A 25962-nucleotide genomic window follows, 5' to 3' on the forward strand; every position below is an offset into this window, starting at 1 on the left:
TTTCTCTCTCTTACAGGCTGATAGTATGTTACACACCAGTGGTGGGTTTCAAAAATTGTTCGAACCTACTCTGTGGGTGTGGCCTACTTTGTGGGAGTGGCTTGCTGCCCATGTGACCGGATGGGAGTGGCTTACCATCCATTTGAACGGATATGAAGATGCCGACGACACTTGTCAGAACCACCTTAAATTACCTCACACACAGCACTGGCATGCATAAGAATAGGATGTAAACTTGTTTTTTTTAAAGGGCATCTTTGGTTTGTGTTAAAACAACTTCAACACACGCAATGTTCTGATTGCACCACAAACGCAGTAGTCATCCTTACCTTTCACAGAGGCCCTGAGTTTTATAAATAGGAGCATGATAGTGTAGAATAATCATATCCAAGGACCAGTGGTGGGTTTCAAAAAAGTTTGGAACCTCTTCTGTAGGTGTGGCCTGCTTTCCGGGTCCACTGGTGGAACCTCTTCTAACCGGTTCGGTAGATTTGACGAACCGGTTCTACCGAATAGGTGCGAACTAGTAGGAACCCACCTCTGTTACACACATACACAATTACACACCCTTCGCTGACAAATGAGGCCAGAGGACGCAGACTTTTCAAGTCATAGACTCAAGTGCATTCATTGATTGCAAGTTCAAATCCCAAAGTCTTTAATTATTCACCAACAGCATTCCTTTCAGAAACTGAAGCAATATGTGTGACTTACGTACTACTGTTATGAAGTCAGAGTATATTAATCACTCACTCTGTGCAATCCTAACCCAACAAAGCTAAGTGCTATTAATTGTAAATAAGCATCATCCTAAATGGCTCCATTCATTATAGGAATTGTCACTGCCACCACCCCAGAGGGCAGAGTTTTAAAAGGACTCTTGTGGTGGCTACTTTTTGCAAGATGTTTAATTCCAAACATATTGTAGAAACTGTTAAGGATGACTGTCTATGGTGACCTTAACACTACCAAGAAGTTACCTTGAGGTAAGATGGGCGACATATAAACTTTATAAATAATAATACTCTGCCCTTTGCCTTCTACACAGATATGATAAGTGTTTTCAAGACAGCGGTGAATTAAAACTCATTTTGCCAATTTCACCCATTTTTTTGTGAATCTCTAATCTTCTGGAGTCTACAATTTTAGTTTTGTCTTAGCAGTGCTTAGAGCCGAGGTGGCGCAGTGGTTAAATGCAGCACTGCAGGCTACTTCAGCTGACTGCAGTTCTGAAGTTCAAATCTCACTGGCTCCATCCTTCCGAGGTGGGTAAAATGAGGACCCAGATTGTTGTTGGGGGCAATATGCTGACTCTGTAAACTGCTTAGAGAGGGCTGAAAGCCCTATGAAGCGGTATATGTCTAACTGCTATTGCTCTTTTAAGCACTTTAAAAGTAGCTATGATCAAAGCAACTTAGATGATAGGAAGGAGAAAAATTGTGGCTGAGAAAAGGATGTTTACTAGAAAGATATAGAGATTTCTAATTCAGAGAGCTTTTTTTTTATCAACTTGGAAAAGAAAAATTTAATAAGTATTTGAGGCCAGATGAAGAGAAAGGAGAGTGAAATTGTGTCATGCAAGCTTGGGCAAAATGATGCAATTCTTTCTGCAGAGTCTGTGTTGAATTGGTCAGAGGATGTTAGAGGCCGTGCAAGAACCCTTGGTCTTTTACATCCCCACCTAGTGTCCTGTGAGCTTTCCCTGGCCAAAGTTATAGCAATAGCAGTTAGACTTCAGCCCTCTCTAAGCGGTTTACAGAGTCAGCATATCGCCCCCACAGTCTGGGTCCTCATTTCACCCACCTCGGAAGGATGGAAGGCTGAGTCAACCTTGAGCCGGTGAGATTAGAACCACTGAACTGCAGATAACAGTCAGCTGAAGTGGCCTGCAGTACTGCACCCTAACCACTGCGCCACCTCGGCTCTTATGCCCTTTAGATCAGGGGTTACCAACCTTTCGGACCTCCGGTATCACTAAATTCATAATTTTAACTCCCGTAGATAACTAATATGATTTTTTAAAAATATATTTAGTGCAATGTTAAAAATGCAAATATTTTTTCTACGTACCATGGACCATGAGTTAATGACCGTTGCTTTAGATAGAACCAGGAGCAGCAACAGAAGGATGAGGTAGTGTTGATGAATAGCATAGTAAGTCCACATGGTTGGGAGATCCTGTGCAGCCCCAGCTTTGTTAACTTGTCTCAAACAATACTTAAAACATTTGCTTAAAATACAAATTCAGTTCTTTACAAACCTTGTCAGATGATACTGAGGACGTAAACACCCAATTGGAAATGGAATTAATATATTAATAAGTTATCTCTTATCAAAAATTTTCTTTCGAAGAATAATAAGCTCATGTTATTAAAATCTTTATTCACATAATACTCATCTATGCATAGCCTGATCCTTGGAAAACGCAAAACTGAGATTTGTTTTTCCTTTTCCCAACAGTTTCTACTCGTACCCATTCCAAAAGGCAAGTCTTTGGCAGCTTCAAGGTGAACATTTTGTTTCAGCTGCCATATGAATAAGTTACTTCTTAATAAATTATTTATTTTCTTTTTTTTTAGCAACAGTTCCAGTTCTTCATATGCAAGATAGCCTACATGTCTGTTCAAGCACAGGATGTCTCTTCCATTTTCTTTATCCTTAAAATAGCATAGAAAAGAAACATGGAGTTATTCGGAAAGTCTCAATCAAGGAGCAAGATGTTTTCCTCCCCAACAGCATCTTCCTGGTGTAGATTCATTGTGATTGTACACTTACCACGCATCCAGAAAAAATCATCTTAGCCACTGACATAATTGGGTGGTATTTGATAAAGAGTCTGAAGCTGGTGACCCTCATAATAGCAATAGCAATAGCAGTTAGACTTATATACCGCTTCATAGGGCTTTCAGCCCTCTCTAAGCGGTTTACAGAGTCAGCATATTGCCCCCAACAACAATCCGGGTCCTCATTTTACCCACCTCAGAAGGATGGAAGGCTGAGTCAACCCTGAGCCGGTGAGATTTGAACAGCCGAACTGCAGAACTGCAGTCAGCTGAAGTAGCCTGTAGTGCTGCATTTAACCACTGCGCCACCTCGGCGCAACTATTAACCATTTTCAAGTTATTGTTATTGTAATTTGAGACATTTGGCTGAACCCGTCTGACAAAAATCAACTTATTTTGAAAGTTCTTTTTGTTAAAGTAGGCATAACACATGGGTATAAAACTCGATCACGTCACATTAACGTATTGCAACATTTTTTGCATTTGCTGAGCGGGGTTGGGCATGGCCTGTGTGTGATGTATCCGGCTTGCAGGCTGCCAGTTTGACATCCCTGGCATAACATCATCGGTAGGATTTGACATTAAGCCAACCAATAGTTTGGGCAACCATCTTAAGACAATTATTGGCATAGGCTGAAAACATGAGCCTAAAAAATGCTGCAGTGTAAGGAAAGTTATTGAAATAGATGCAAACATGATGGTGTTACTTTTTGCACCTGTGCGCATTAGGGTCTATTTTCAAAAAGAGAAAGCATGTCAAACTGATTTTAAAAACTATTAGAAATAACTGACAACATCTGGACCCTGTCTTTAAATTCCTGTGAACTGACATCCAGGATATAGCTATCAGAAACATTATCTATCATAGTAAATCTCTTGAGGTTTCCAATGCATGTTTCAGGGCGTTAAACATTGGATTTAACATACAGAATTGTTTTCCACACATTTCCCTCCAATATCTTTGGCAGGACTATCAGGTGCATGAATCAAAACCAAGATACATAAATTTCCTGAAGCTAGAAACACAAATTACAACTCCTGCTAATGGTCACAAAGCCATGGAATCACAACTTGGATGAAAAAAAACAAAAGATATGCATCTAAAATATCTTTAGTTCGGCTCAGATCTTGAAAACGACAGGCAATCCTTAACGCCTGACAGTGTAACACCTGTAACTGCCTTACGGTAGTGGATAAAACATTGTTTTTCCTTCCGCAGGCACCCATCATGTCTTCTTAGATTTTCAGTATAGATCAGAAGTTTAGCAACAAATCCCGTTTTTTTTTAAATCTACAGCACTGACAGGACATAAAGTACTGGCTCAAACTCCACTTTGTAGGAGAAATGTTTGAGTTCAAGGCAGAAAGAACCCTTACCTTTGAGAACACAATGATTTGCACAAAAATCTCTGATTAGAACTTTGCAGGATTGTGCGGGCCTGAGTAATTTCAGCCTTGTAAGATGAACAACAGGTTTCAACAGTAATCTAGAACAGTCCTTTTCCTTCAGCAGTTTTGGATTTAACAGAACATTGAACACAATTATATATATATTCCCTTGTCCTTTAGAAAATTTCAGCAACAGATGCATGGATGTATATCTATCGGGGAAAGGCAGTATAAATCTCTTCAATATCACATTTGCCCTACCCCTCCATCACTTTTTTTTTAATGGCCAGTATGGATGCCTAGATAGTGTATTCTTTAAACCCCTGAATTAGACTAAAATCTTAATGACTGTACTTGGAATCAGTTAGAAGAATAAGATCTTTTCTGGAACAAGCATGTATCAAGTATCCCAATACCCATCTCTTCATAGGAAATCCCAGGAGAGTTCTCAGTGCAACATCCACTGCCAGCAATGGAATCCAAAAAGAAAAGAAAAAAAAGATACAGGGCTACCCAAAGGGAACTTTCTTGTCTTCAACAGCGCTTTCAAACTACAATTGTTTCTCTTCTGATGCAGAAATTCCGTTGTTTAATTCCAGTTCATCCTGCCCATATAGCCGTGCAGAACCAGTTGTGCTGTTTTCTATTTATTACCTTTAAAAAAATAATCCCCATCAGTTTCTCTTAACAGCTACAAGTGGGAAAGAGTCATTCTATCTTCCACCAATACAATGTCTGGCCCAAATTGATCTGTACATTGCTTTATGGTAGCCAAGATGTTCAGAAGCCGTAGATCCAGGGCATCCATATGGGAGGCAGACAGCACAGGTGCGATGGGGTCATGAGACATAGCAGTTTTTAAGGCAGACTTCAGGACTCCATTCTTTATATAATTCAACCTGTTCCATGTGGAGACTCTGATACTGCAGAAGAAAAAACATAGGAATGTAACACACTTCGGTTTTTATCGGAAGTCCAAACCTTCAGAAGACTTGCCAAACTTTTTTCAATACTTTACGCTTTTTAAATAATGGAATGTTACTATTTCTGAATCATATTATATAAACGTTACTACACTGAAATCTACATTGAAATAAACACAGTATATCATAATTTACAGCATTACAATGAAAAAAAAGTCTTCCCAAAAGAAGCTTGTCACGGGATTTACTTATTCAGAGCTATGAACTACAGTGATATTCGAGAAACAGTTTTTAAATTAAATTAACGTTCATAAGCCTATATTTAATCACTACTCTCAGGGAAGTGGGAATAGATGATAAGTGCTAAGTTGCATACAGAATCAATTAGCTCCCTTGGATATGAACTATAAGTCTAGTATTTGGTAAAGCTGTTGCAAAATTATGAATATAAAGAATGACACTGTGGATATTTAGATGTATGACAATGAACAAAAGTTTTATTTTTTCCAACAAAAGAAACCTCTGTCATGCTCAGTTCATGACCTGTATTCATCAAATAATTTTTTTTTACATGGACCCCAGAACTTAAGTGATTGTTACATGCATTATGTGAAAGTCAGTTACAAGCCAGCAAAATCCTGATACCTGAAAATGTTGACACTCCCTCAAGAAAAAAGCTGCAAAAGTTAGAGGGAATGTCTTTCTCCAGCATTAATTTTTAATTCTCTTTCTTTAAACAGCTACTGTGTTTCCCTGAAAATAAGACAGGGTCTTATTTTCTTTTGACCCCTGAAATAAGCACTTGGCCTTATTTTCGGGGAGGTCTTATTATTTTTGAGGTGCAGGAGGTGGCAAGTGTGGTCACCTCGTGGCTGCTGCTGTGTTGCGATATTTTTGCGGAGGGCTTATTTTCGGGGGAGGGCTTATTTCAGCACATGCGCCCAAAAGCCGGGGTGGTCTTATTTTCAGGGAAATAGGGTAGTTTTTCCAAACGTCTAGAGAATGGCACGTTAACACATAGGTTCTCGTTTAGATTCTAAAAACACATAATTGTGTATTTAACATTCTAAAATATTTTCTCAAATTCTAAAGCTGCCTTGGACTTATCATCAAACATAAGAACTGAAAAGTACCTTAAATAAGATCCGTCTTGTTTTTAAGATAATATTCAAATAAGTCAATAACATTTTATTCTGTACTCACATGCAGCACTGATAAAGAGGGGCAAGGATGCTTCTCTCATCCAGGGAAGGGTTTCCAAAACTGAAAAAGAGATACAAAATGAAAAAAAATATTTCTCTCTGGAAAAGTCTGTACAACAGCTATCAGTAAAATGGGAAGACGGCAACCTTATCCAAAAGTGCAAAGAAATGGAAGAAAATTAGCAATGTGCATCCATAAACACCAAGTCAGAAGACATGAGGAAAACTGCTTAATTTCACAACACATGAACAGTTTCAACAGGGAAATTGTGAGCTTTTACATCAATAAATAAGCCATATTTACACACCATTCAAGAGACAATAAAAAAAGCTAAGAATATAAAAGCTGGAAGATATCTTTTTCAACTGACAATGCCCAGATAAGCAAGGATTAATACCAGGCAAACAATTAAGCAGAAAATAATACCCTAATTAAGAAATTACCAATGACAAAATCAACACTTTACCAATGACAAAATCAAAATCAAGACCGCCTCCTGCCGATTACCTCCCTCAGACCGATAAGATCTCACAGGTTAGGACTCCTCTGGATTCCATCGGCCAGCCAATGTCGGCTGGCGACTCCCCGGGGGAGAGCCTTCTTTGTTGCAGCTCCAGCTCTCTGGAATGATCTCCCCGTGGAGATCCGGACCCTTACTACCCTCCTGGCCTTCCGCAAAGCCACCAAGTCCTGGCTGCTCCAGCAGGCCGGGGGGCTTGTGAAACATCCAGCCCCACAGAAATTGTGAATGTTGCGTCTTTTTAAAAGTGTTGCCTTTGTCTATTTATCCCCTTTCCCTTGTCTATTGTGAGCCGCCCGGAGTCCTCCGGGAGTGGGCGGCATACAAGACAAATAAAAGGAAAATGAAATGAAATGAAAACTGCCAGAGCAAGCTACACCATATAAATCGGGAGTAAGCCCCAAACTTACTGACTCTGGTGCTGTTACGTAATTGTATAATATATGTGCAAGCAAATAAATAAACTCAGAGGACTCCCAAGTCATTCTTTCCCATAAATAAAAATTTGAAATGTATGAGTAGTTCCTGATATTTCAGTTAGCTTTCAAACTAGATCAAACCTTTGGACAACCTTAACACTGCCGTAATTATGATAAACCAATTGTAATCTGGTGGCAATTATTTTACTGAAGGAATTTGCACATCAGAGAACATTCCCACCTTTTGGCATTGTCAAGTAGAATAAGCATACTGGCCCCTTCATCATCCTGAAAACTTTCATAATGGTGTCTGTCAGCATTCCCAATCAGATAATCAAAGATGGCTGTATCAATGATGTCAAGAAGCCGTGGGCCTGAATCATAGGGTGAGGTCTTCTTTACAGCATCACAGTAACTCTCGTCATATTCCCATCTGAAAGCAGACACAGAAACTCAACCAAAACACTGTTGATCTTTAAGATTTATAGTACAATTATGTAACTTTCAAAGGGTTGAAAGAGAAGATTGCATAATTGGGGGAAAAAAGAACTGCTGTTAAATTTAAATTTTTATCTCAAAATCTGTTTGATCAAAGACGATAGCAAAAGATGGCAAAATTGTCTCTTCTACTTCATTTTCTCTTTTTAAGATAAAGATTTCTTCATTTGTTTTCACCTTTTAATTCATAAATGATGATTGGCAACATGGATATTCAGGGAAATGATGCAAAGTAAAAAAGGATGATCAAATTGGAAGACTGATTTTTGATATAAGCAGACTTGAACTGATCAAAACTAATACATAGATTGGAATTTGATTAACAGCTGCATGTCACACTTCAACTCATGGACTGATGCAAAATGAAACTGACCCAAACTTGAAACCAACTGCTTCATCCTTTCCTAATACAGATGTGCTTTTATAACGGTAGCTAACCCTATTGGCAGAAAGTAGAACTACTGCTGTTGAAAGCACTCTTTGAAAATGGATTTAGGGATTTTCAAGCAGATAAAATACATCTCAAAATTGAGGCCCTTGCCTTGTCTTATACCATGCCAGCCCAATAAACCTAAAAAATGATTTTGCTTTAGAAAACCTAAGAGGTTAACGAAAGAAAAACAAAACAAAAAAAGGGACCTTCATTTCTCATTCATCTTTGAAATCTTTTGCCTCCTAGTTTCTCAGTGTGAACTTCGTTCTTCTGCATAAAAGGAACCGAGTTTTAACAATTAGTTAGGAAAAACCAGTGGTGGGATTCAGCCAGTTTGCACCTATTCGGGAGAACCGGTTGGTAACTTTCTAAGTAGTTCAGAGAACCGGTTGTTGGAAGAAATCTCCTATTGTTTTTTTCCCCCCACTTTACAGGGCTAATCCTGTAAGGAAGGCAGGAAGGAAACATTCTAGTGTTGTTTCTAGCCTAATCTTTATTGACCTGCTTACAGAAACTGCCTCTCCGGTTAACCCTTATTACATTGCAACAGCTAAGGCGAAGTGCCCATCGACCCGAGTGACCTTGAGTTGGCCACGCCCACCCAGTCACATGACCACAGAGCCCCGCCTACAAAGATGGTCATTAGGGCAGAGAACCGGTTGTTAAATTATTTGAATCCCACCACTGGGAACAACATATATTAGCAATTTAAGGCTGATACCTCCTTTTGCCTCTATAATTGTAGTCCATTCTCTGGATTGACCAACTGAAATGGCAAGGAGGTAATTGCTGTGAACTTCATACCTGGCTAACTTGCCCTCCCGGTACGTCCTGCCCCATGGATGCCGATGTTTCTGAAGAGGCCATACATCTGGCAGCCAAAGAGTGAGTGATCCTTCCATGGAATCTCCTTCAGCACAGGCTGGTTCTGTTTCCCGGCAGTAGTAGCACTTCCCATAGAAACAAGTATTATTACCTGGAAAGCAAACAAACATTAGAAAAAAGCAGCTTAGACCTAAATTAAATCCTTATACTAATTATTTTAACACTTCTCATTTCTAAGAAGCTTTCCGGGAAAGAAACCATAGGTTCTAAAAGGGTTGATTTGATGATCTTCATCATCTGTTGCTGTTGGAGCTCACCTCTCTGGGAGTAATGCTTAATTTATGAGGGTGGTTTATTTCTAAACAGAGTTGGATTGTATAGTAATTTCATCTTGCATGGTCTCCATCTCCCAGTTCTTTCACTAGTTTGGAAACAGGCTTCAAGTAAACAAGGAAATACCTTTCGGTTCCACCACAAAACCGCGTTCGACTTAAGGGCGCTCGACGAAACCACATAGCTGACGTCATCACAGGGCGACAACAGCGCGGAGATAGAAGCACGCTGTAAACGCTAAACCTAAAATTAACCCCTAAACCTAAACCTAACCCCCCTAAACCTAACCCCTAACCCTTAACCTAACCCTAACCCTTAACCTAACCCTAAACATAACCCTAACCCTTAACCTAACCCTAACCCTTACCTTAACTTGAATCGGCTTGCTTTCAAAGCGCTATTTAAAGCGCCCTTCTTTCTCTGCGCTCGCTGTTGTCGCCCTGTTGATGACGTCAGCGACGCGGTTTAATCGGGCGCGCTTTAGTCGAGCGCGGTTTTGTCGTGCCACGATACCTTTCTATGCTGATAATGAAAAAAATTGGCCAAATACAACAGCAGATACTTAACCGAGGTATGCATAAATTATCTGTTGTGGCATTTGGCCAGATTCTAAAAAAAATGGAATTCATATTCCAATTTCATATTCAAATAATTCATATTCAAAACCAGCCATCTCAAAATTTAAACAATCTTCTCTTACTGCTGAAATAATTGAGCAAAGACTAATTACAAGCAGTCTTCAACTTACAACACGTGACTGGAAAAATTGTCACTAAGTGAAGTATCCTGTGACTGCACATTGTTTTACAATCTTTTTTGCTGTGGTCATTAAACAAATCACAATGGTCATTAAGCAAGATATGACCACAACTTGCGGCTTTTCCCTGCCAGTTTCCCCATGAACTATGATTTTCGGAAGCCGGCTGGGAAGGTTGCAAATGGCAATCACTTGACCCCAATATGCTACAAATGTCAAAAAATGTGAGCCGGTTTCCAAGCACCTGACTCGTTAAGCAAGGCATCATGTGAGCACGAGAACTCTGCAATGGTCATAAGTGCAAAGACCATTGCATTTGCTTCTAGGTCACTATTTTCAGTTGCTAAACATATACACATAAATCAAAGAGTAGTTGTACTACTCTGACAAATATCAGAGAAAGTATTAACATGTCAAATACTAGAGCTCAATGGAAGTTTTATTCAGGAATCAAAGTTACTCTCTGTGCGTTTGAGTTTCATTTTATTTATATGCTGCCCTATTCCCGGAGGGACTCAGGGCGGCGCACAAACCCGAAGGAGGGGAAGGGAAAAACGCAAAAACTACAAAAGTACAGGGCATTTAAAAAACAGCCAACAGCCACACGATTCAAGAGGGGAAGGGAGCTCATCGACCCCAGGCCTGCCGACACAGCCAGGTTTTAACGGCTTTCCGGAAGGCCTGGAGAGAGGTGAGGGTCCGAATCTCTGCGGGGAGTTCGTTCCAAAGGGCCGGAGCTGCCACAGAGAAGGCCCTCCTCCGGGTAGTAGCCAGATGACATTGGCTGGTAGATGGAACCCGGAGGAGGCCCACTGTGTGATCTAATGGGTTTTTGGGAGGTAATTGGCAACAGGCGGTCTCTCAAGTACCCTGATTTATTTCTGATTTGAGAATGGGGAGTGTATTACCATATTGTCCTTACCAGGGCCTAGAGGCATGTGGTGTTTTGTCAAGATTGATGTTAGTCTCAAATCAGAATTTACAATCTAAAGGTGTGAATTCTATATCATTACTAACTCTAATATTTGTATAGATCTGCATAATTATTAATACTGAAAAAGGAGATAATTTGTATATATGACACAGGGAGTTGTTAAGAGTATGATCTCTAGTGAGCATTCTTCAAATTGTATTTCCCCAAGGATCCGGGAATGTTACAAGAGACTTGTATTTTTTTCAACCTACCTAAAGTCATGAAAGTACTAAGCAGTTGTTCTGTGGCAACAGGTTTGATCTCTGTACGGAGGTTCACGAACCTACCAACCACAAGCGGGGCCCGCCGGAAGCCCAAGATTCTGTTTGAATGAGAAAGAATAAAATGAAACAAGATATGAATTCATATAACACAATAAAGAGCATAGGCTGGATCTATCTATGAAGCCTGTAGGAATCACCCAGTAAGTATCCTCAAAGGTTTAAGGCTCCTCGCATGTTAAAGTAATTTTAAATATAACTTCTTAATTAGTAATATCTATGTTTTATTTTGTTTTGTACGGCAACTGGTAATTTTTATTGCTCGTTCGGATTTTATAAATTTACTGAATTAGAAATTGAGGTTAATAAAAACCTTTTTGCTTCTTCGGACTGTGCTCTTATTCATGGTTCCACCACAAAACGGCGCTCGACTAAACCGCGCCCGACTAAACCGCATCGCTGACGTCATCAACAGGGCGACAACAGCGCGGAGACAGAAGCACGCTGTAAACCCTAAATCTAAAATTAACCCCTAAACCTAACCCTAACCCTTAACCTAACCCTAACCCTTAACCTAACCCTAACCCTTAACCTAACCCTTAACCTAACCCTAACCTTTAACCTAACCCTAAACCTAACCCTAACCCTAAAGCTAACCCTAAACCTAACCCTTACCTTAAGTTGAATCGGCTTGCTTTCAAAGCGCTATTTAAAGCGCCCTTCTTTCTCCGCGCTGGCTGTTGTCGCCCTGTTGATGACGTCAGCGACGTGGTTTAATCGGGTGCGGCTTAGTCGAGCGCGGTTTTGACGGGTCACGCTTATTCATATGCCAGACATCTGGATGTCCTTGGCTCATAAAAAAGGATTTGCCACAAGTGCAACCTTTTAGGCTTCGATTGTGTTTAGGCAGACTGTTTGTTAATTGTTGTAATTAATCAAAGTGGTAGCAGCTCACCTGCTTCTGAAATGTATGGAAAATGTCTTGCAGTAACATAGAAGGACCAATAGTTCTTGAACTGAAGCACCAGAGATTTTCACAAGATTGACCAGAATAAAGATTGGACTTAACTGTTTATTATTACATTATTAAATTTAGGTTTAATAATTTAGGACTTAATTTAGGTTTAAATTTAAATTTATTGGGGAAGAATGTGTCAGACTGCTAATCTGTACTCTTTACTGAAAACATGTATTGAAAAACCTGAACTGATTGTCAATTTTTGGTGGAGCACAATTTAAGAATTTAGGCCTTAACTATTAAAGGATTATCTTGAAATAAACCTGCTAATCATCTTCCCTTTAATGATGCTGTCACTCTTTGAGTTGGCCCCGAATTCTCAAAGGATTGGGTCTTCTCCCATGGAATTCACTCTCTTGAAATTCTACCCCCTATTCCAGCAGAAGAATCACATTTTCTTTTTAGCTAGGCTTTTTTTTATGTTTAAATTGGTTTATAATTTATATTAACTGATTTTATAAAAGTTTAATTATTTAGGTTTTGTCTGTTATTGTTAGTGTGTCATCCTTGCCCAGGGACCATGCTAATCTTCCCTGTGCCAATTTGGCTATGTGCTGCCGAAGTGAGCACATTTTATTTTGTCAGCCACTTTAAATGCCCTTTGGATAGAAAGGTGAGGTGTAAATTGAGTGACTAAATTAAGTATATCGTAACTGTGACCCGACAAATGCGCGCACGACAAAAGCGCGCCGACAAAACCATGGCGAGAAAACTGCGACGTCATAAACGTGCCCACAACGCGCCGACAAAACCGCGCCTACAAAAGCGCGATTTAACTTAAGGTAAGGGTTAGGATTAGGTTTACGGTTAGGTTCAGGGTTAGGTTTAGGGTTATTAGGTTGTTATTGTTTGTTGAAGGCGCGTTTTTGTCGGCGCGCTTCTGTGCACATTCGTCAGTGCGATTTAGAACTCACGGTTTTCTTGCCGCGGTTTCGTCGAGCCCGCATTTGTCGGTGAACCTATTGTAACAAAGTATCAAAAATTTACCTGTCTAGATGGAAGGCTGCCACCTCTGCATTGTGTCTGTCATAGCCAGCATATGGCTCTCCTTCTATTACATAGTCTCTGGGATATCTAAAAATTATGAAAAGATAAGTGATTATTTGACTAATGGATTTGATTTCAGATTAAAGAAGAATCCTCGGTAAACTACCACTCTTCTTCACCCCAAGTAGTAATGAGAATAAAGTAATTCTGAATAAACTTTTCTCAGTGCCAAATCTTCTAACAATTAGTTGTACTTCCACATATAGAAGGAAATATCTCACAAACACTTCCATTCCAGAGGCACAGAACAGTGGTGGGTTCCAAAAATTGTTCGAACCTACTCTGTGGCTGTGGCCTTTGTGGGAGTGGCTTGCCGCCCATGTGACTGGATATGAAGATGCCGACACTTGTCAGAACCATCTTAAATTACGTCACACACAGCACTGGCCTGCATAAGAATAGGATGTACACCTGTTTTTTAAAAGGCATCTTTGGTTTGCGTTAAAACAACTTCAACACACGCAATGTTCTGATTGCACCACAAACGCAGTCGTCATCCTTACCTTTCACAGAGGCCCTGAGTTTTATAAATATGAGCATGATAGTGTAGAATAATCATATCCAAGGACCAGTGGTGGGTTTCAAAAAAGTTTGGAACCTCTTCTGTAGGTGTGGCCTGCTTTCTAACCGGAACCTCTTCTAACCGGTTCGGTAGATTTGACGAACCGGTTCTACCGAATAGGTGCGAACTGGTAGGAACCCACCTCTGGCACAGGCCCATTTCTTACTTAGAAGGAATGGTATGGGATTTCAGCAAATATCTATTCATTATACTCATCTTAATTGCATATTCCTCCTATTAGGGAACAAAGATCAGGCATTCCTGTTTGGAAAAACCTAATGCAAATTTACATGCTAAGGCCTGCTATAATTTGTTACTGCGTTGTGTGAATTTGCAATTCTTGTTTTATGACACAATGAATGCAAACTTTATGACTTATGCACAAGCTACAACTTTGCTCAAATCCAGCCATTAAGCTGTTGTCAGCCATTAAGCAGATAACAAAAAAGACTAGAGATGATATTATTTGTGACTGAAGAATCATTTTACCTCTTCGGTTTGAAGACTACTTTCTGTCCACCTTCCAGCACAAGTAGTGCTTTCAACTGGGTGCCCTTATAGCCTACGTCTGCTTTGATGATCTTCTTGGTAGCCATAGCATGCATCACGGCCCCCAGCTCTGGGGTTTCCTCCGGATACACTTCACGTGGCACCACCCACTGGGCTGCAATCTCCCAAGGAGACTGCAGCGTGTGATCAAGTCGCGGGTCCAATTCGATCCGTAGACTCGTCATCATGCGATGGAAGGCGCGCTGGTCCTCGCGGTTGGCTGCTGATGTGTCCAAGTTGTCTATGAGGAAAACCTTTGTGAAAATAAAGATGACGAGTAGGATTGCCAGAAGGACCACACGTTGCTTCAACTTCATGGTGATTAGTAGTCCTTTCCTGGTGGCTTATCAAAGGCTACAGGGAATCTCTCACAAAACAAGATAATACGCAGCACAGTTCCTGATTAATTTTATTCAGTATCTTCAATCCAAATGATCCATTGTTGCAACCACCTCTTCTGGTACTCCTGTAATTAAAGTCACAATTGAATTTTGTGCCATTAGCAAATTCAGCAGGTATCTCTAGAACAGAAGTTGCTGATTGATAATTACAATTTACTTGAGAGCCGAGGTGGCGCAGGGGTTAAATGCAGCACTGCAGGCCACTTCAGCTGACTGTTATCTGCAGTTCGGCGGTTCAAATCTCACCGGCTCAGGGTTGACTCAGCCTTCCATCCTTCCGAGGTGGGTGAAATGAGGACCCAGACTGTGGGGGCGATATGCTGACTCTGTAAACCACTTAGGGAGGGCTGAAAGCCCTATGAAGCAGTATATAAGTCTAACTGCTATTGCTATTGCTACTTAAAAACAATCTATTTCAATGGGGTTACCCATAACTTAAGACAGATACGTTTCAAATCAGGACCTACTGAAAAATAGCTCCTACCTCAAACAAATTTTCAGAAAATGAATGTGTTATCACTAAATAAGTAGAACTGATTGGGCTTTAACTCAACTTTTATAAAGATACAATTTATTTCCACTTTTCTTGGAACATGGGAAGGCTATTATTTTGTTTCCAACTTAGGCAGAGAGTTATATAAAACATAATTAAAATACCAGTCTTGTGCCATACCATGATGGGAGCAAGTACCTTACTTTGGAGATATTCACGGCAGTATAAAACACTTGACTTAACTGCTAATTACGATACATAGGAATGGATTATTTGTACCTTTTGAAGGTACAAATGCCATAGCATGAGATTTTCATGCTCCAAGATTAGCACTGTCAGGCTATAGTTCTAATTACAAATAGAACTTTTTTCTATAAAACAAACCATGGTTACTCAAACCAAGATTTAATGCAATGTGTGAACTCAATGAAAATCTTTTTTTAAGAAGTATGATAATTATACACCAGATATTGTACAAGAAAATGTTTGTTTCTATTACCTGGGATTGCGCCATTCACATTTTTTTTTGCGTTTTCTATTTCAAAAGAAATCTGTTTTGATTCACAGTAAATGAAGTTTCTACATATTCTCATTTTTCTATCATCTCTATAGCCTCCACTCTTTCAATAGTCATTACAATTTTAAATTGTATGTCCCATATAGCATCTTTTATTTATTGAATTCCATTTATATTCTGCACCTTCTCTAATAAGCTCAGAGCAGTTTTTAATGGCTCTCACCAATTTTCAGGAATAGACCTGTTTCTGTAAAATACCATGTACATTAAAAACACTGCATTTATAATAATTAGATTTTATATAGAGCAGTAGTTGTAGGCAAATGGTAAAAAACACTTCCTGCAGCAACAGCAAAGAACAGCAACAGGAGATGATTAAAATCACCTTTAAACCTACAAAACAGCCATAGAGTATTTGTTTTAATGGAGTAATATATTATTCTCCCTCCATGAGCTCCTGAGAATATTTTACAATGCATTTCTTCTAGAATTCTAATTTAACAGTATTTCTCCTACTAGAATCTCATCACAGTAAAACATATTTAATTCTGAGGAACGTATTAAATATTTTTTCACTTGCTAGAATCATAACACAAGAGATGTGCATTCTACAGCTTAAGGAGCAATGTAACCAGTTCTTTCCCAGACTGGAGAAAAAAACTGCGCTAGTACTGTACAAACTCCAAAGTTTGAAAAAGAAGCGATTTCTTCTTCCAACATTTTATAATATTGAACAAAAACTGTATCCTAAATTAATAGAATATAAGGCACAATTTTAAAAAATGCATAGCACTGGCCTCAGTTTGCAAGATTATTTAATTTAATGACAATTTATTAGCAGATAAATACTGGTAGGTTCTAATAACAGTATGTTTGAAATCCAGATGTAAATTCAAAAAACAAAATCCCTGTTTCTTCTAATCCCAAGTAAACTTTCAATTTATAAGAATGTACTGAAAATCACAAGCAAAATTGTCTGCTGTTTTAGTAGTAGGTAGACTAACACAGTAGAACTAATGTAATTAAAATGGTCTTGGGAAGAAGAGAAATGAAAAAAAACACCTTTGAAACATCCTGTGTCTGACAGACTGTGAACACCACAGAAGTGGAAAATGACAGGCAGATGGTATCTATCTTATGCGCTTTCTACATGCTCCTTTGGATGTTAATGGCTTAAGACATGCATTTATTCTCATATCGTTGTATTCATCTTAAACTACAGCAACACAATAATGTATTTTAAATTCAGTTTTCCCCAAGACATTAAGTACTACTGCTGAATCTCTTAACACTGATTATCAGTTAAACCATCAACCATAATAACTGTTGTATTTCTCCAATGTGAATATGAATAAAGCAGGAATGGGTGTATAGGTGTGTGTGTGTACATATAAATATATATCAGTGTTTCTCAACCTTGGCGACTTTAAGTCCTGTGGACTTCAACTCCCAGCACAGCAGGCTGGGGAACATTTTACATTCTTTCATTAAAAGAATTCTAAAGCCATGCAATAAAATGCAACAGTTTAAAGTACTTTTCACATCTCAATATTTTAGAATGATCACCTGCAGACAAACATAACATTTTAAAACTGTTCCAAGCTGCCTAAAAAGGAAAACAAAATTACCTCCAAAAAGATTCCAGCTTATGTTTTCATAGAGGTAAAAAAGTTTCTTTTCTTGCTTGATCAGCAATACAGACTAAATGGCCTTTATGCCACCAATTAGAGTACAAATCGTGCAGCCATTTTTTTTTCTTTACATACCCTTGTAAACTATGTTCCAACTTTTCTTAACCTAACTAGTAACAGTTCCCCTTTGAAAAGAAACACTGATGTGGCTTAATAGTGATTCAGCAGTGTATTAATTCACTTCTCTACCATATCCACTCAAAGAAACTTAGTTCTGTACTTCTATAATGATGAGATAAAATAATTGCCCACTTGGTAAAAAAACCAAACCTGTATATAAACTTATTAAAAAAACCTATTATTGTACACTTGATATTGATCAGTTGATGTCTGAATGGACCCCGCTGAAAAACATCAGGACTGTAACCAATTATTGTTGCAATCAGGGCCGGATTTTCCTATAGGCTAACTAGGCTTCAGCCTAGGGCCTCAAGATCAAGAGGGGCCTACATTCAAATTGTTAGCAAAATTAAAATTACACTATTCTAAAAACAGTGAACACTAAAACACTGAACCAAAAATAAGGAGAAATTCTACGCATATGACTAATAAACAAACATAAAAATGTATTGGTTAAGATCGTTCCAGCGCCGCGGCAGTTGGGGAGCCCGCCCACGTTCCCGGCACCGGCGGTCAGGCGAGAGGCGCGGCTGCTCCCAGTAGCTGCCCCGTCGACGCGGAGCCCACCAGTGGCAAGGCAGGTGAGGGCTAGGGGGCCGAGCCGGGCAGCTGAGCGCAGCAGGGGAGGCGGCTGGCCTCGCTGCCTTTGCCACAGAGCAGAGCTGCCCTCCGTCGGGAGGCCAGCTATATATATTGATATATATTGATATATATCACAGTAATGATGTATTTTATTGTCTCTCATGCAATTTACAAACTTAAAAATGGAGGTGAAAGGGCCTCATAAGTGGAATAGCCTAGGGCCTCTTTTCATCTAAATCTGGCCCTGGTTGCAATCATTTAATGCTGCCGATATCAAGGGATAAAGAGGTATAGAGAACAAGAACTAAAAACTGAGAGAGAAAAGAATCAAAATTGAGAAATAGCTAAGGGTAAAAATCTATATGGTGGGTTCAGAATGTCTTCCAAATATATTTATTTTAGACTGAAAGACTGACTTTCCAAATACTAAGTACATAAGTGCATCAGATCAGAAATTATTATGTATCCATCAATGGAGCCAAAAGAAGTGGCTACCATGTAAATGATTAAAAAATAAATCTAATAAATGTATTTATTATTACATTTATTTGATTTTTGTAACATCTGCTCAAATAAAAAAAAAACTTTTTTCAAGGAATCGGTTGATTTTTGCAAAGCATGCATCACCATCACATCCTATGCCAAGCAGATTGGGCTAGAATGCATGAATAAGTATAAGTATAATCTTTATTGTCATTGCACTTAAATACAACGAAATTGGTTGTTTGAATCGAATAACATTTCTTATTACAGTCAAAATATTGCACGATACATCCTGGCACCCTATGAACTTATAGCAATAACTTTATAGATTTAGAATTTATTTAACATGGCCACTTAAAACATCTGCATCTTATTTTCTTCCAAGTAATTCTATTAAAGGTTATAATTACAATTGTGCTTCTGCTATATCGTATTTGCAAGTGTTAGAATCTGCTTAAAGCTCTCAAGATCGTCAGGGGCTTCTCCACCTGAGATCAGGTGTTTGGGAAAAGATCCTTCCTCTTCTGCGGACCCCCCCCCCCCGAAGTTAAGGAGACTGCTACTCTGCTACTCTTTAAGCACCGAAGGGAGTTTTTTAAAATAGATATTGATACAGGCATCGATCTATCCGGGATATGCAAGGGATGCTGTTGTACCTCCTCTCCTCTTTTAATATTCAATTTTGAAAACGGAAAAAAACCCAGAGGAAAAAAAAAACCGAAGAATACCTTCAGTTTCCCTTGGAATAGCAGCAATGTATGGAGCCCTTCATGCACTCAAGTGTGCTAAAGATGCATTATCTACCTATAAGTGGCATTTAATATTTACTTTTTGATATCTTCAGTTTCCCACGGAATAGCAGCAGGAACGCATGGAGCCTTCCGTGCACTCAGTGTAGTAAAGGTGCGTTATCTACCTATAAGTGGCATTTAATATTTTCTTTTTGATATCTTCAGTTTCCCACGGAATAGCAGCAACGCGAGGAGCCCTCCATGCACTCAAATGTGCTAAAGATGCATTATCTACCTATAAGTGGCATTTAATATTTTCTTTTTGATATCTTCAGTTTCCCATGGAATAGCAGCAATGTATGGAGCCCTCCATGCACTCAGGGTGCTAAAGATGCATTATCTACCTATAAGTGGCATTTAATATTTTCTTTTTGATATCTTCAGTTTCCCACGGAATAGCAGCAACGTGGGGAGCCCTCCATGCACTCAAGTGTGCTAAAGATGCATTATCTACCTATAAGTGATATTTAATATTTACTTTTTGATATCTTCAGTTTCCCACGGAATAGCAGCAATGTATGGAGCCCTCCATGCATTCAGGGTGCTAAAGATGCATTATCTACCTATAAGTGATCTTTAATATTTTCTTTTTGATATCTTCAGTTTCCCACGGAATAGCAGCAACGTGGGGAGCCCTCCATGCACTCAAGTGTGCTAAAGGTGCATCATCTACCTATAAGTGGCATTTAATATTTTCTTTTTGATATCTTCCGTTTCCCACGGAATAGCAGCAATGTATGGAGCCCTCCATGCACTCAAGTGTGCTAAAGATGCATTATCTACCTATAAGTGATATTTAATATTTACTTTTTGATATCTTCAGTTTCCCACGGAATAGCAGCAACGTGGGGAGCCCTCCATGCACTCAAGTGTGCTAAAGATGCATTATCTACCTATAAGTGGCATTTAATATTTTCTTTTTGATATCTTCAGTTTCCCACGGAATAGCAGCAACGTGGGGAGCCCTCCATGCACTCAAGTGTGCTAAAGATGCATTATCTACCTATAAGTGATATTTAATATTTACTTTTTGATATCTTCAGTTTCCCACGGAATAGCAGCAACGTGGGGAGCCCTCCATGCACTCAAGTGTGCTAAAGGTGCATTATCTACCTGTAAGTGGCATTTAATATTTTCTTTTTGATATCTTCAGTTTCCCACGGAATAGCAGCAATGTATGGAGCCCTCCATGCATTCAGGGTGCTAAAGATGCATTATCTACCTATAAGTGATATTTAATATTTTCTTTTTGATATCTTCAGTTTCCCACGGAATAGCAGCAACGTGGGGAGCCCTCCATGCACTCAAGTGTGCTAAAGGTGCATCATCTACCTATAAGTGGCATTTAATATTTTCTTTTTGATATCTTCCGTTTCCCACGGAATAGCAGCAATGTATGGAGCCCTCCATGCACTCAAGTGTGCTAAAGATGCATTATCTACCTATAAGTGATATTTAATATTTACTTTTTGATATCTTCAGTTTCCCACGGAATAGCAGCAACGTGGGGAGCCCTCCATGCACTCAAGTGTGCTAAAGATGCATTATCTACCTATAAGTGGCATTTAATATTTTCTTTTTGATATCTTCAGTTTCCCACGGAATAGCAGCAATGTATGGAGCCCTCCATGCACTCAGGGTGCTAAAGATGCATTATCTACCTATAAGTGATATTTAATATTTTCTTTTTGATATCTTCAGTTTCCCACGGAATAGCAGCAACGCGAGGAGCCCTCCATGCACTCAAGTGTGCTAAAGATGCATTATCTACCTATAAGTGGCATTTAATATTTTCTTTTTGATATCTTCAGTTTCCCACGGAATAGCAGCAATGTATGGAGCCCTCCATGCACCCTAAAGATGCATTATCTACCTATAAGTGGCATTTAATATTTTCTTTTTGATATCTTCCGTTTCCCACGGAATAGCAGCAATGTATGGAGCCCTCCATGCACTCAAGTGTGCTAAAGATGCATTATCTACCTATAAGTGATATTTAATATTTACTTTTTGATATCTTCAGTTTCCCACGGAATAGCAGCAACGTGGGGAGCCCTCCATGCACTCAAGTGTGCTAAAGATGCATTATCTACCTATAAGTGGCATTTAATATTTTCTTTTTGATATCTTCAGTTTCCCACGGAATAGCAGCAATGTATGGAGCCCTCCATGCACCCTAAAGATGCATTATCTACCTATAAGTGGCATTTAATATTTTCTTTTTGATAACTGTGGCAAAAAGACGCCACAGTTCTGCCCCCTCCAGGTGCACACGTACACGGAATTGCACGCTCCCACAAACACACGCACGCTCGCTTTCTCTCTTTCACACGAACACTCACACATGCACACACCCCAGCGCTCCGCCCGAGATCCCCTCCCTCGAAGGCATCAGCAAAAAGAGGGTAGCCCCACATACAATTCCCCCTTCCCATTTTTCTTTCCCCTTCCCCGATACCTTCTTTGCTTTTGTCCCACTGCCCGGTCTGCGGATCCCGCCAGGGGAGGAAGCACCATGCAAAGTCGGGCCCAACAACTCCTCCACCGGCTTGCGCGCTTTCCCCCGGCTGCCTCCGCCCGACCGCCCACCCACCCCGTCTGCGTCCCTTCTCCTTACCCAGCCAACAGGCGGCAACGCGCCATCGCCGTTCCCGAGGCCGCCCGACAGGCCGGGCTCCCCCTCCGCCTTCGCAAGCCTCTCACCTCCCCCTGACTGGCAGCCGACCCCACCCACCCGCCCGCTTCTCGCGGTTCGCCCCGCCCCGTCCTCCCGCGCCAGCCAATGGGCGCGCTGGGAAGAGGCCGCGTCCCTTGCCAAACCGCCCAATTCCGAGCCGAGCCCGAGCGCGCGCTGTGTTCTCGCGCTAAGACTCGAAACTCCGTCTCCCCCCCTCTCCGCCCCCAAGAGTGCCAGAAGGAGCCGCCGCGTGCCCCGCTCCACCAATGGGGGAACCGCCGATGCTTGATCGCGCTTGCCTGCCTTCTTTCGGTAGCCAATAGGAAAACACGTTAGCTAAGACGCCGGGGGGGGGGCTTCCACGTAGCCTTGGTGGGCGGGATCTTGCCAACTTGTCTTTTTAACTCTCGCGTGTCTGTGAAGGGATAGGCGGTGTGGGGGTGGGGTGGGGGGCGGGCGGGGAGTTGTCTATGAAAAAAAATAAAATAAATATATAGAAGGGGTTGTTTCAGGGGTGGGTTCCTGCCAGTTCTGACCTCTTCTATAGAAGAGGTTCCACAAATCTACAGTGCCGTTTAGAACCGGTTCCAGCTCCCTCCCCCCCGCCCGTCTGCACATCGTCAAGATGAAGAGCGAGAGGAGGAATTCTGGGAGTTGAAGTCCACAAGTCTTAAAACTGTCAAGTTTGAACACCCCTGGGTTTTTTTTTTCTAAAGGGTTAGGGGTGCAAGGGCCTTGTAACTTGACAGCTTTAAGACTTGTGTGCTTCAAATGCCAGAGTTTCTGAGCCAATATTTTGGTTGCTAAGCAAGAGCGTTGTTAAGTGAGTTTCACCACATTTTACTAGTTGGTCATGCCCACCCGGTCACATGGCTGGCAAGCCACTCCCACAAAGCAGGCCACACCTACAGAAGAGGTTCTAAAAAAATTTGAAACCCACCACTGGGTTGTTTCTACGATAGCCGTCGTAGGAACCGTCTTGTAGGAATATCGTATTTTTAATCTTGGCACATGATCCATTTGGAGCAGTGCGATTTAAAAATAAAAAATCAAGAAAACTCCAGCATTCCATATTTCCCGGCTAGCTACTCCTATATGCTTCATGGGGGCAGAGGGGGAAGCAAAGGCAGAAAAAGTGGCGGCGATTGAAACCACCTCCCACATTCATGAGCCGAGGTGGCGCAGTGGTTAGGGTGCAGTACTGCAGGCCACTTCAGCTGACTGTTATCTGCAGTTCAGCGGTTCTAATCTCACCGGCTCAAGGTTGACTCAGCCTTCCATCCTTCCAAGGTGGGTAAAATGAGGACCCAGATTGTTGTTGGGGGCGATATGCTGACTCTGTAAACTGCTTAGAGAGGGCTGAAAGCCCTATGAAGCAGTATATAAGTCTAACTGCTATTGCTGCTGCTATTCAATTTAAGTCTCCAAAGAAAAGGCTAGGAAGGAAATTCGCTTTGGAAGCCTCACCAGCTTTACTATACTATTGCTATATACCTCACGACCACAATACACCCATCAAAACCTATGAAGCTATTCCCTATTGGAATTACCTGACAGTTCCACTCTCTGTTGGATTGTCGGCTGGGACGCTGAAGGCGAATCCCACACTGCGGTGGATTTGTCTTTTAGGTACACTAGTACTGATTCTGCTTAACTGCCCCGAGTAATAGAATACATACAGCACTCCTCCTTGAACAAATATTAAGCAATATACGCCGGCGTCTTATCCTGTAAAACCAGGTTGGCAACGTTTTAGGTCAGAGTTCTTCAAACTTCAAACTTGGCAACTTTTACGACTTGTGGACTTCAACTCCCAGAATCCCAAAGTTGCCAAGACTGGGGACCCGTTTTGGATTCTAACAGTTTACCTGATCGGGATTCCATAGGTGCAAGCTTTGTTTCAAGTCCTACTGTCCATGGTTCGCTCAACGCAGTTTTCTAGATTATAACAATGTATTGGATTATACTGGATTATAACGATGTATTAAAACTCGAAGGCTCATTTGACTAAGATATGGCTGGTGGGTTGTGGTTAAAACGGGTTTGTCTTGCGGTCATGGTTTTGTCCCACTCTCCCAGTGCCCTACAGCAGATCATTGTTCCCCGTCTTTAAAATTCCTGCTTTGCAGCGTACATTTTCAGAAAGAGAAGAAGATGCTCTTCTCTGAAGTAATTCAGTACAGGGCAGGGGTGGGTTCCTGCCAGTTCTAAACTCTTCTATAGAAGAGGTTCCACAAATCTACAGTGCCGTTTAGAACCAGTTCCAGCTCCCTCCCCCCCCCCGCTCCGATCAAGATGAAGAGCAAAAGGAGGAATTCTGGGAGTTGAAGTCCACAAGTCTTAAAGCTGTCAAGTTTGAACACCCCTGGTTTTTTTTTTCTAAAGAGTTAGGGGTACAAGGGTCTTGTGACTTGACAGCTTTAAGACTTGCGTGCTTCAAATGCCAGAGTTCCGGGACAACATTTTGGTTGCTAAGCAACAGCGTTGTTAAATGGGTTTCACCACATTTTACAAGAAAAAAGAAATAATAGAGAAAAATATGTAAGGAAGCAATTCCTAATCTTCTTTGCAACAAGTGCAACCAAATTAATTTTATAATTCACAGTTTTTCTCATTTTTCATTTGAGATTTTTCTCTTCCACATACTTATCATTTTTAACTTTTTAAAAATCTTCAAGAAGTTCATCTGCAAGTGTAGAAATTATTGCTGATAATTATAGGTTATAGGTTTCTCAGTTCTTCCAAGAGTATTTAAAATGTCCTAAGTGTCATTCCTTTATTTGTCATCCTGCAAGTTTTGTGATTCTTTTATTTATTTGTTTTATTTATATCCCAACAATGTTTTCATTATAGATTAAATTATTCACCTTCCCGTGAAAATGTTTTGTTTTATTTAGTCAGTCTTTTAAAGCTCTTAGCAAAAATCCTAATATTCTGAATTCATCTGGGCCCTGACAATCTTTCCCCCCCTTTTTATTTTATGTTCTTAAATTCTTTAAGATGAAAGTTATTTTTTTTTTCTATGTCAGGGTGAAGTTTTATTTACTGGGCAGATTTTCTGAACATCCTAATTTTACAAACACTCACCCTAATTAGAACTGCGTATATTCTCAGATGCTATTAAATAATTCTTAGATCAGGGGTGTCAAACTGGCGGCCCATGGACCAGATCATCATGTGCAAGCCACGCACACCCCAACTCCACGAAGGGGAAAAATGACATGTTACATCACGTGACGGCAACATGACGCCACGAATTTGACACCTGTGTCTTAGATCCTTGGTCAATTTTTGAATTATTTAGTTTCTAGCAGTTTTAGATTGTGACTCTAACTGTAGATTAGCCATGAATAATAATAATGGTAATTATAATAATGCTATTATTGTGTATCATAATTTTATTATAACAATATTATTGTAGTAATTTAATTAAAATAATGCTGCCATTGTTTGTAATAATTAATGTTGTCAATTATGCTAACTATTATAATACCATTATTGACATCTATAAAAATGATCATTTGCCACTAAAAAAGGGAACATATAGTTTAAAAAGGAGTTGAAAATGAGCGGGTTAAAATATTGTGGCATTTTTGAGTATAGGTTGATAAAATCTTGGTGCATAACACACCAGATTTAACTGATTAAGGAAGTGTGGGTAATTGATGTGGCAATACTAGGAGATAGTAAAACAGAAGACAAAGAATTGGAGATCAAAAGTATCAAGATCTGAAAACTGAAACTGAAAGATAAT

At 40.1% G+C, this 25962-nt stretch overlaps 1 protein-coding gene and 1 pseudogene across 5 annotated transcripts; both read right to left on the minus strand.

The window, feature by feature from the left end:
• Window positions 1-2362: 2362 nt before the first annotated feature.
• FAM20B (FAM20B glycosaminoglycan xylosylkinase) lies at window positions 2363-23853 on the minus strand. 5 transcript variants are annotated; one of them, XR_004256173.1, is made up of 9 exons: window positions 22149-22239; window positions 14394-14919; window positions 13283-13369; window positions 11269-11378; window positions 8973-9144; window positions 7479-7670; window positions 6299-6358; window positions 4161-5095; window positions 2363-2657 (listed from the first exon to the last, which is right to left on the minus strand). XR_004256173.1 is itself a non-coding variant. In XM_032226843.1 (9 exons), exons 2-8 carry the CDS (start codon window positions 14768-14770, stop codon window positions 4864-4866), a joined length of 1230 nt encoding a protein of 409 aa, XP_032082734.1. In that variant the 5' UTR covers window positions 14771-14919; window positions 22149-22239; the 3' UTR covers window positions 2363-2657; window positions 4827-4863. The 5 variants fall into 5 exon arrangements, 4 of the variants coding, with proteins under 4 accessions (XP_032082734.1, XP_032082732.1, XP_032082730.1 ...); XM_032226843.1 differs by having other exon boundaries at window positions 4827-5095; XM_032226841.1 differs by lacking the exons at window positions 2363-2657; window positions 22149-22239 and adding an exon at window positions 23759-23853 and having other exon boundaries at window positions 3606-5095.
• On the minus strand, window positions 12765-12863 carry LOC116515146 (annotated as a pseudogene).
• Window positions 23854-25962: the final 2109 nt, after the last annotated feature.

Source organism: Thamnophis elegans, chromosome 11, assembly GCF_009769535.1.
Source record: "Thamnophis elegans isolate rThaEle1 chromosome 11, rThaEle1.pri, whole genome shotgun sequence".
Taxonomy (NCBI): domain Eukaryota; kingdom Metazoa; phylum Chordata; class Lepidosauria; order Squamata; family Colubridae; genus Thamnophis; species Thamnophis elegans.

Excerpts from the sequence above, each read along its gene's own strand:
- FAM20B (XM_032226843.1), bottom strand. The coding sequence starts at position 14,770 with ATGAAGTTGAAGCAACGTGTGGTCCTTCTGGCAATCCTACTCGTCATC. Across the intron at positions 13,370-14,393 it reads GTAGTCTTCAAACCGAAGAG|ATATCCCAGAGACTATGTAA; the intron begins GTAAAATGATTC and ends CATAATTTTTAG. Across the intron at positions 9,145-11,268 it reads TAGTACTTTCATGACTTTAG|GTAATAATACTTGTTTCTAT; the intron begins GTAGGTTGAAAA and ends TTTGCTTTCCAG.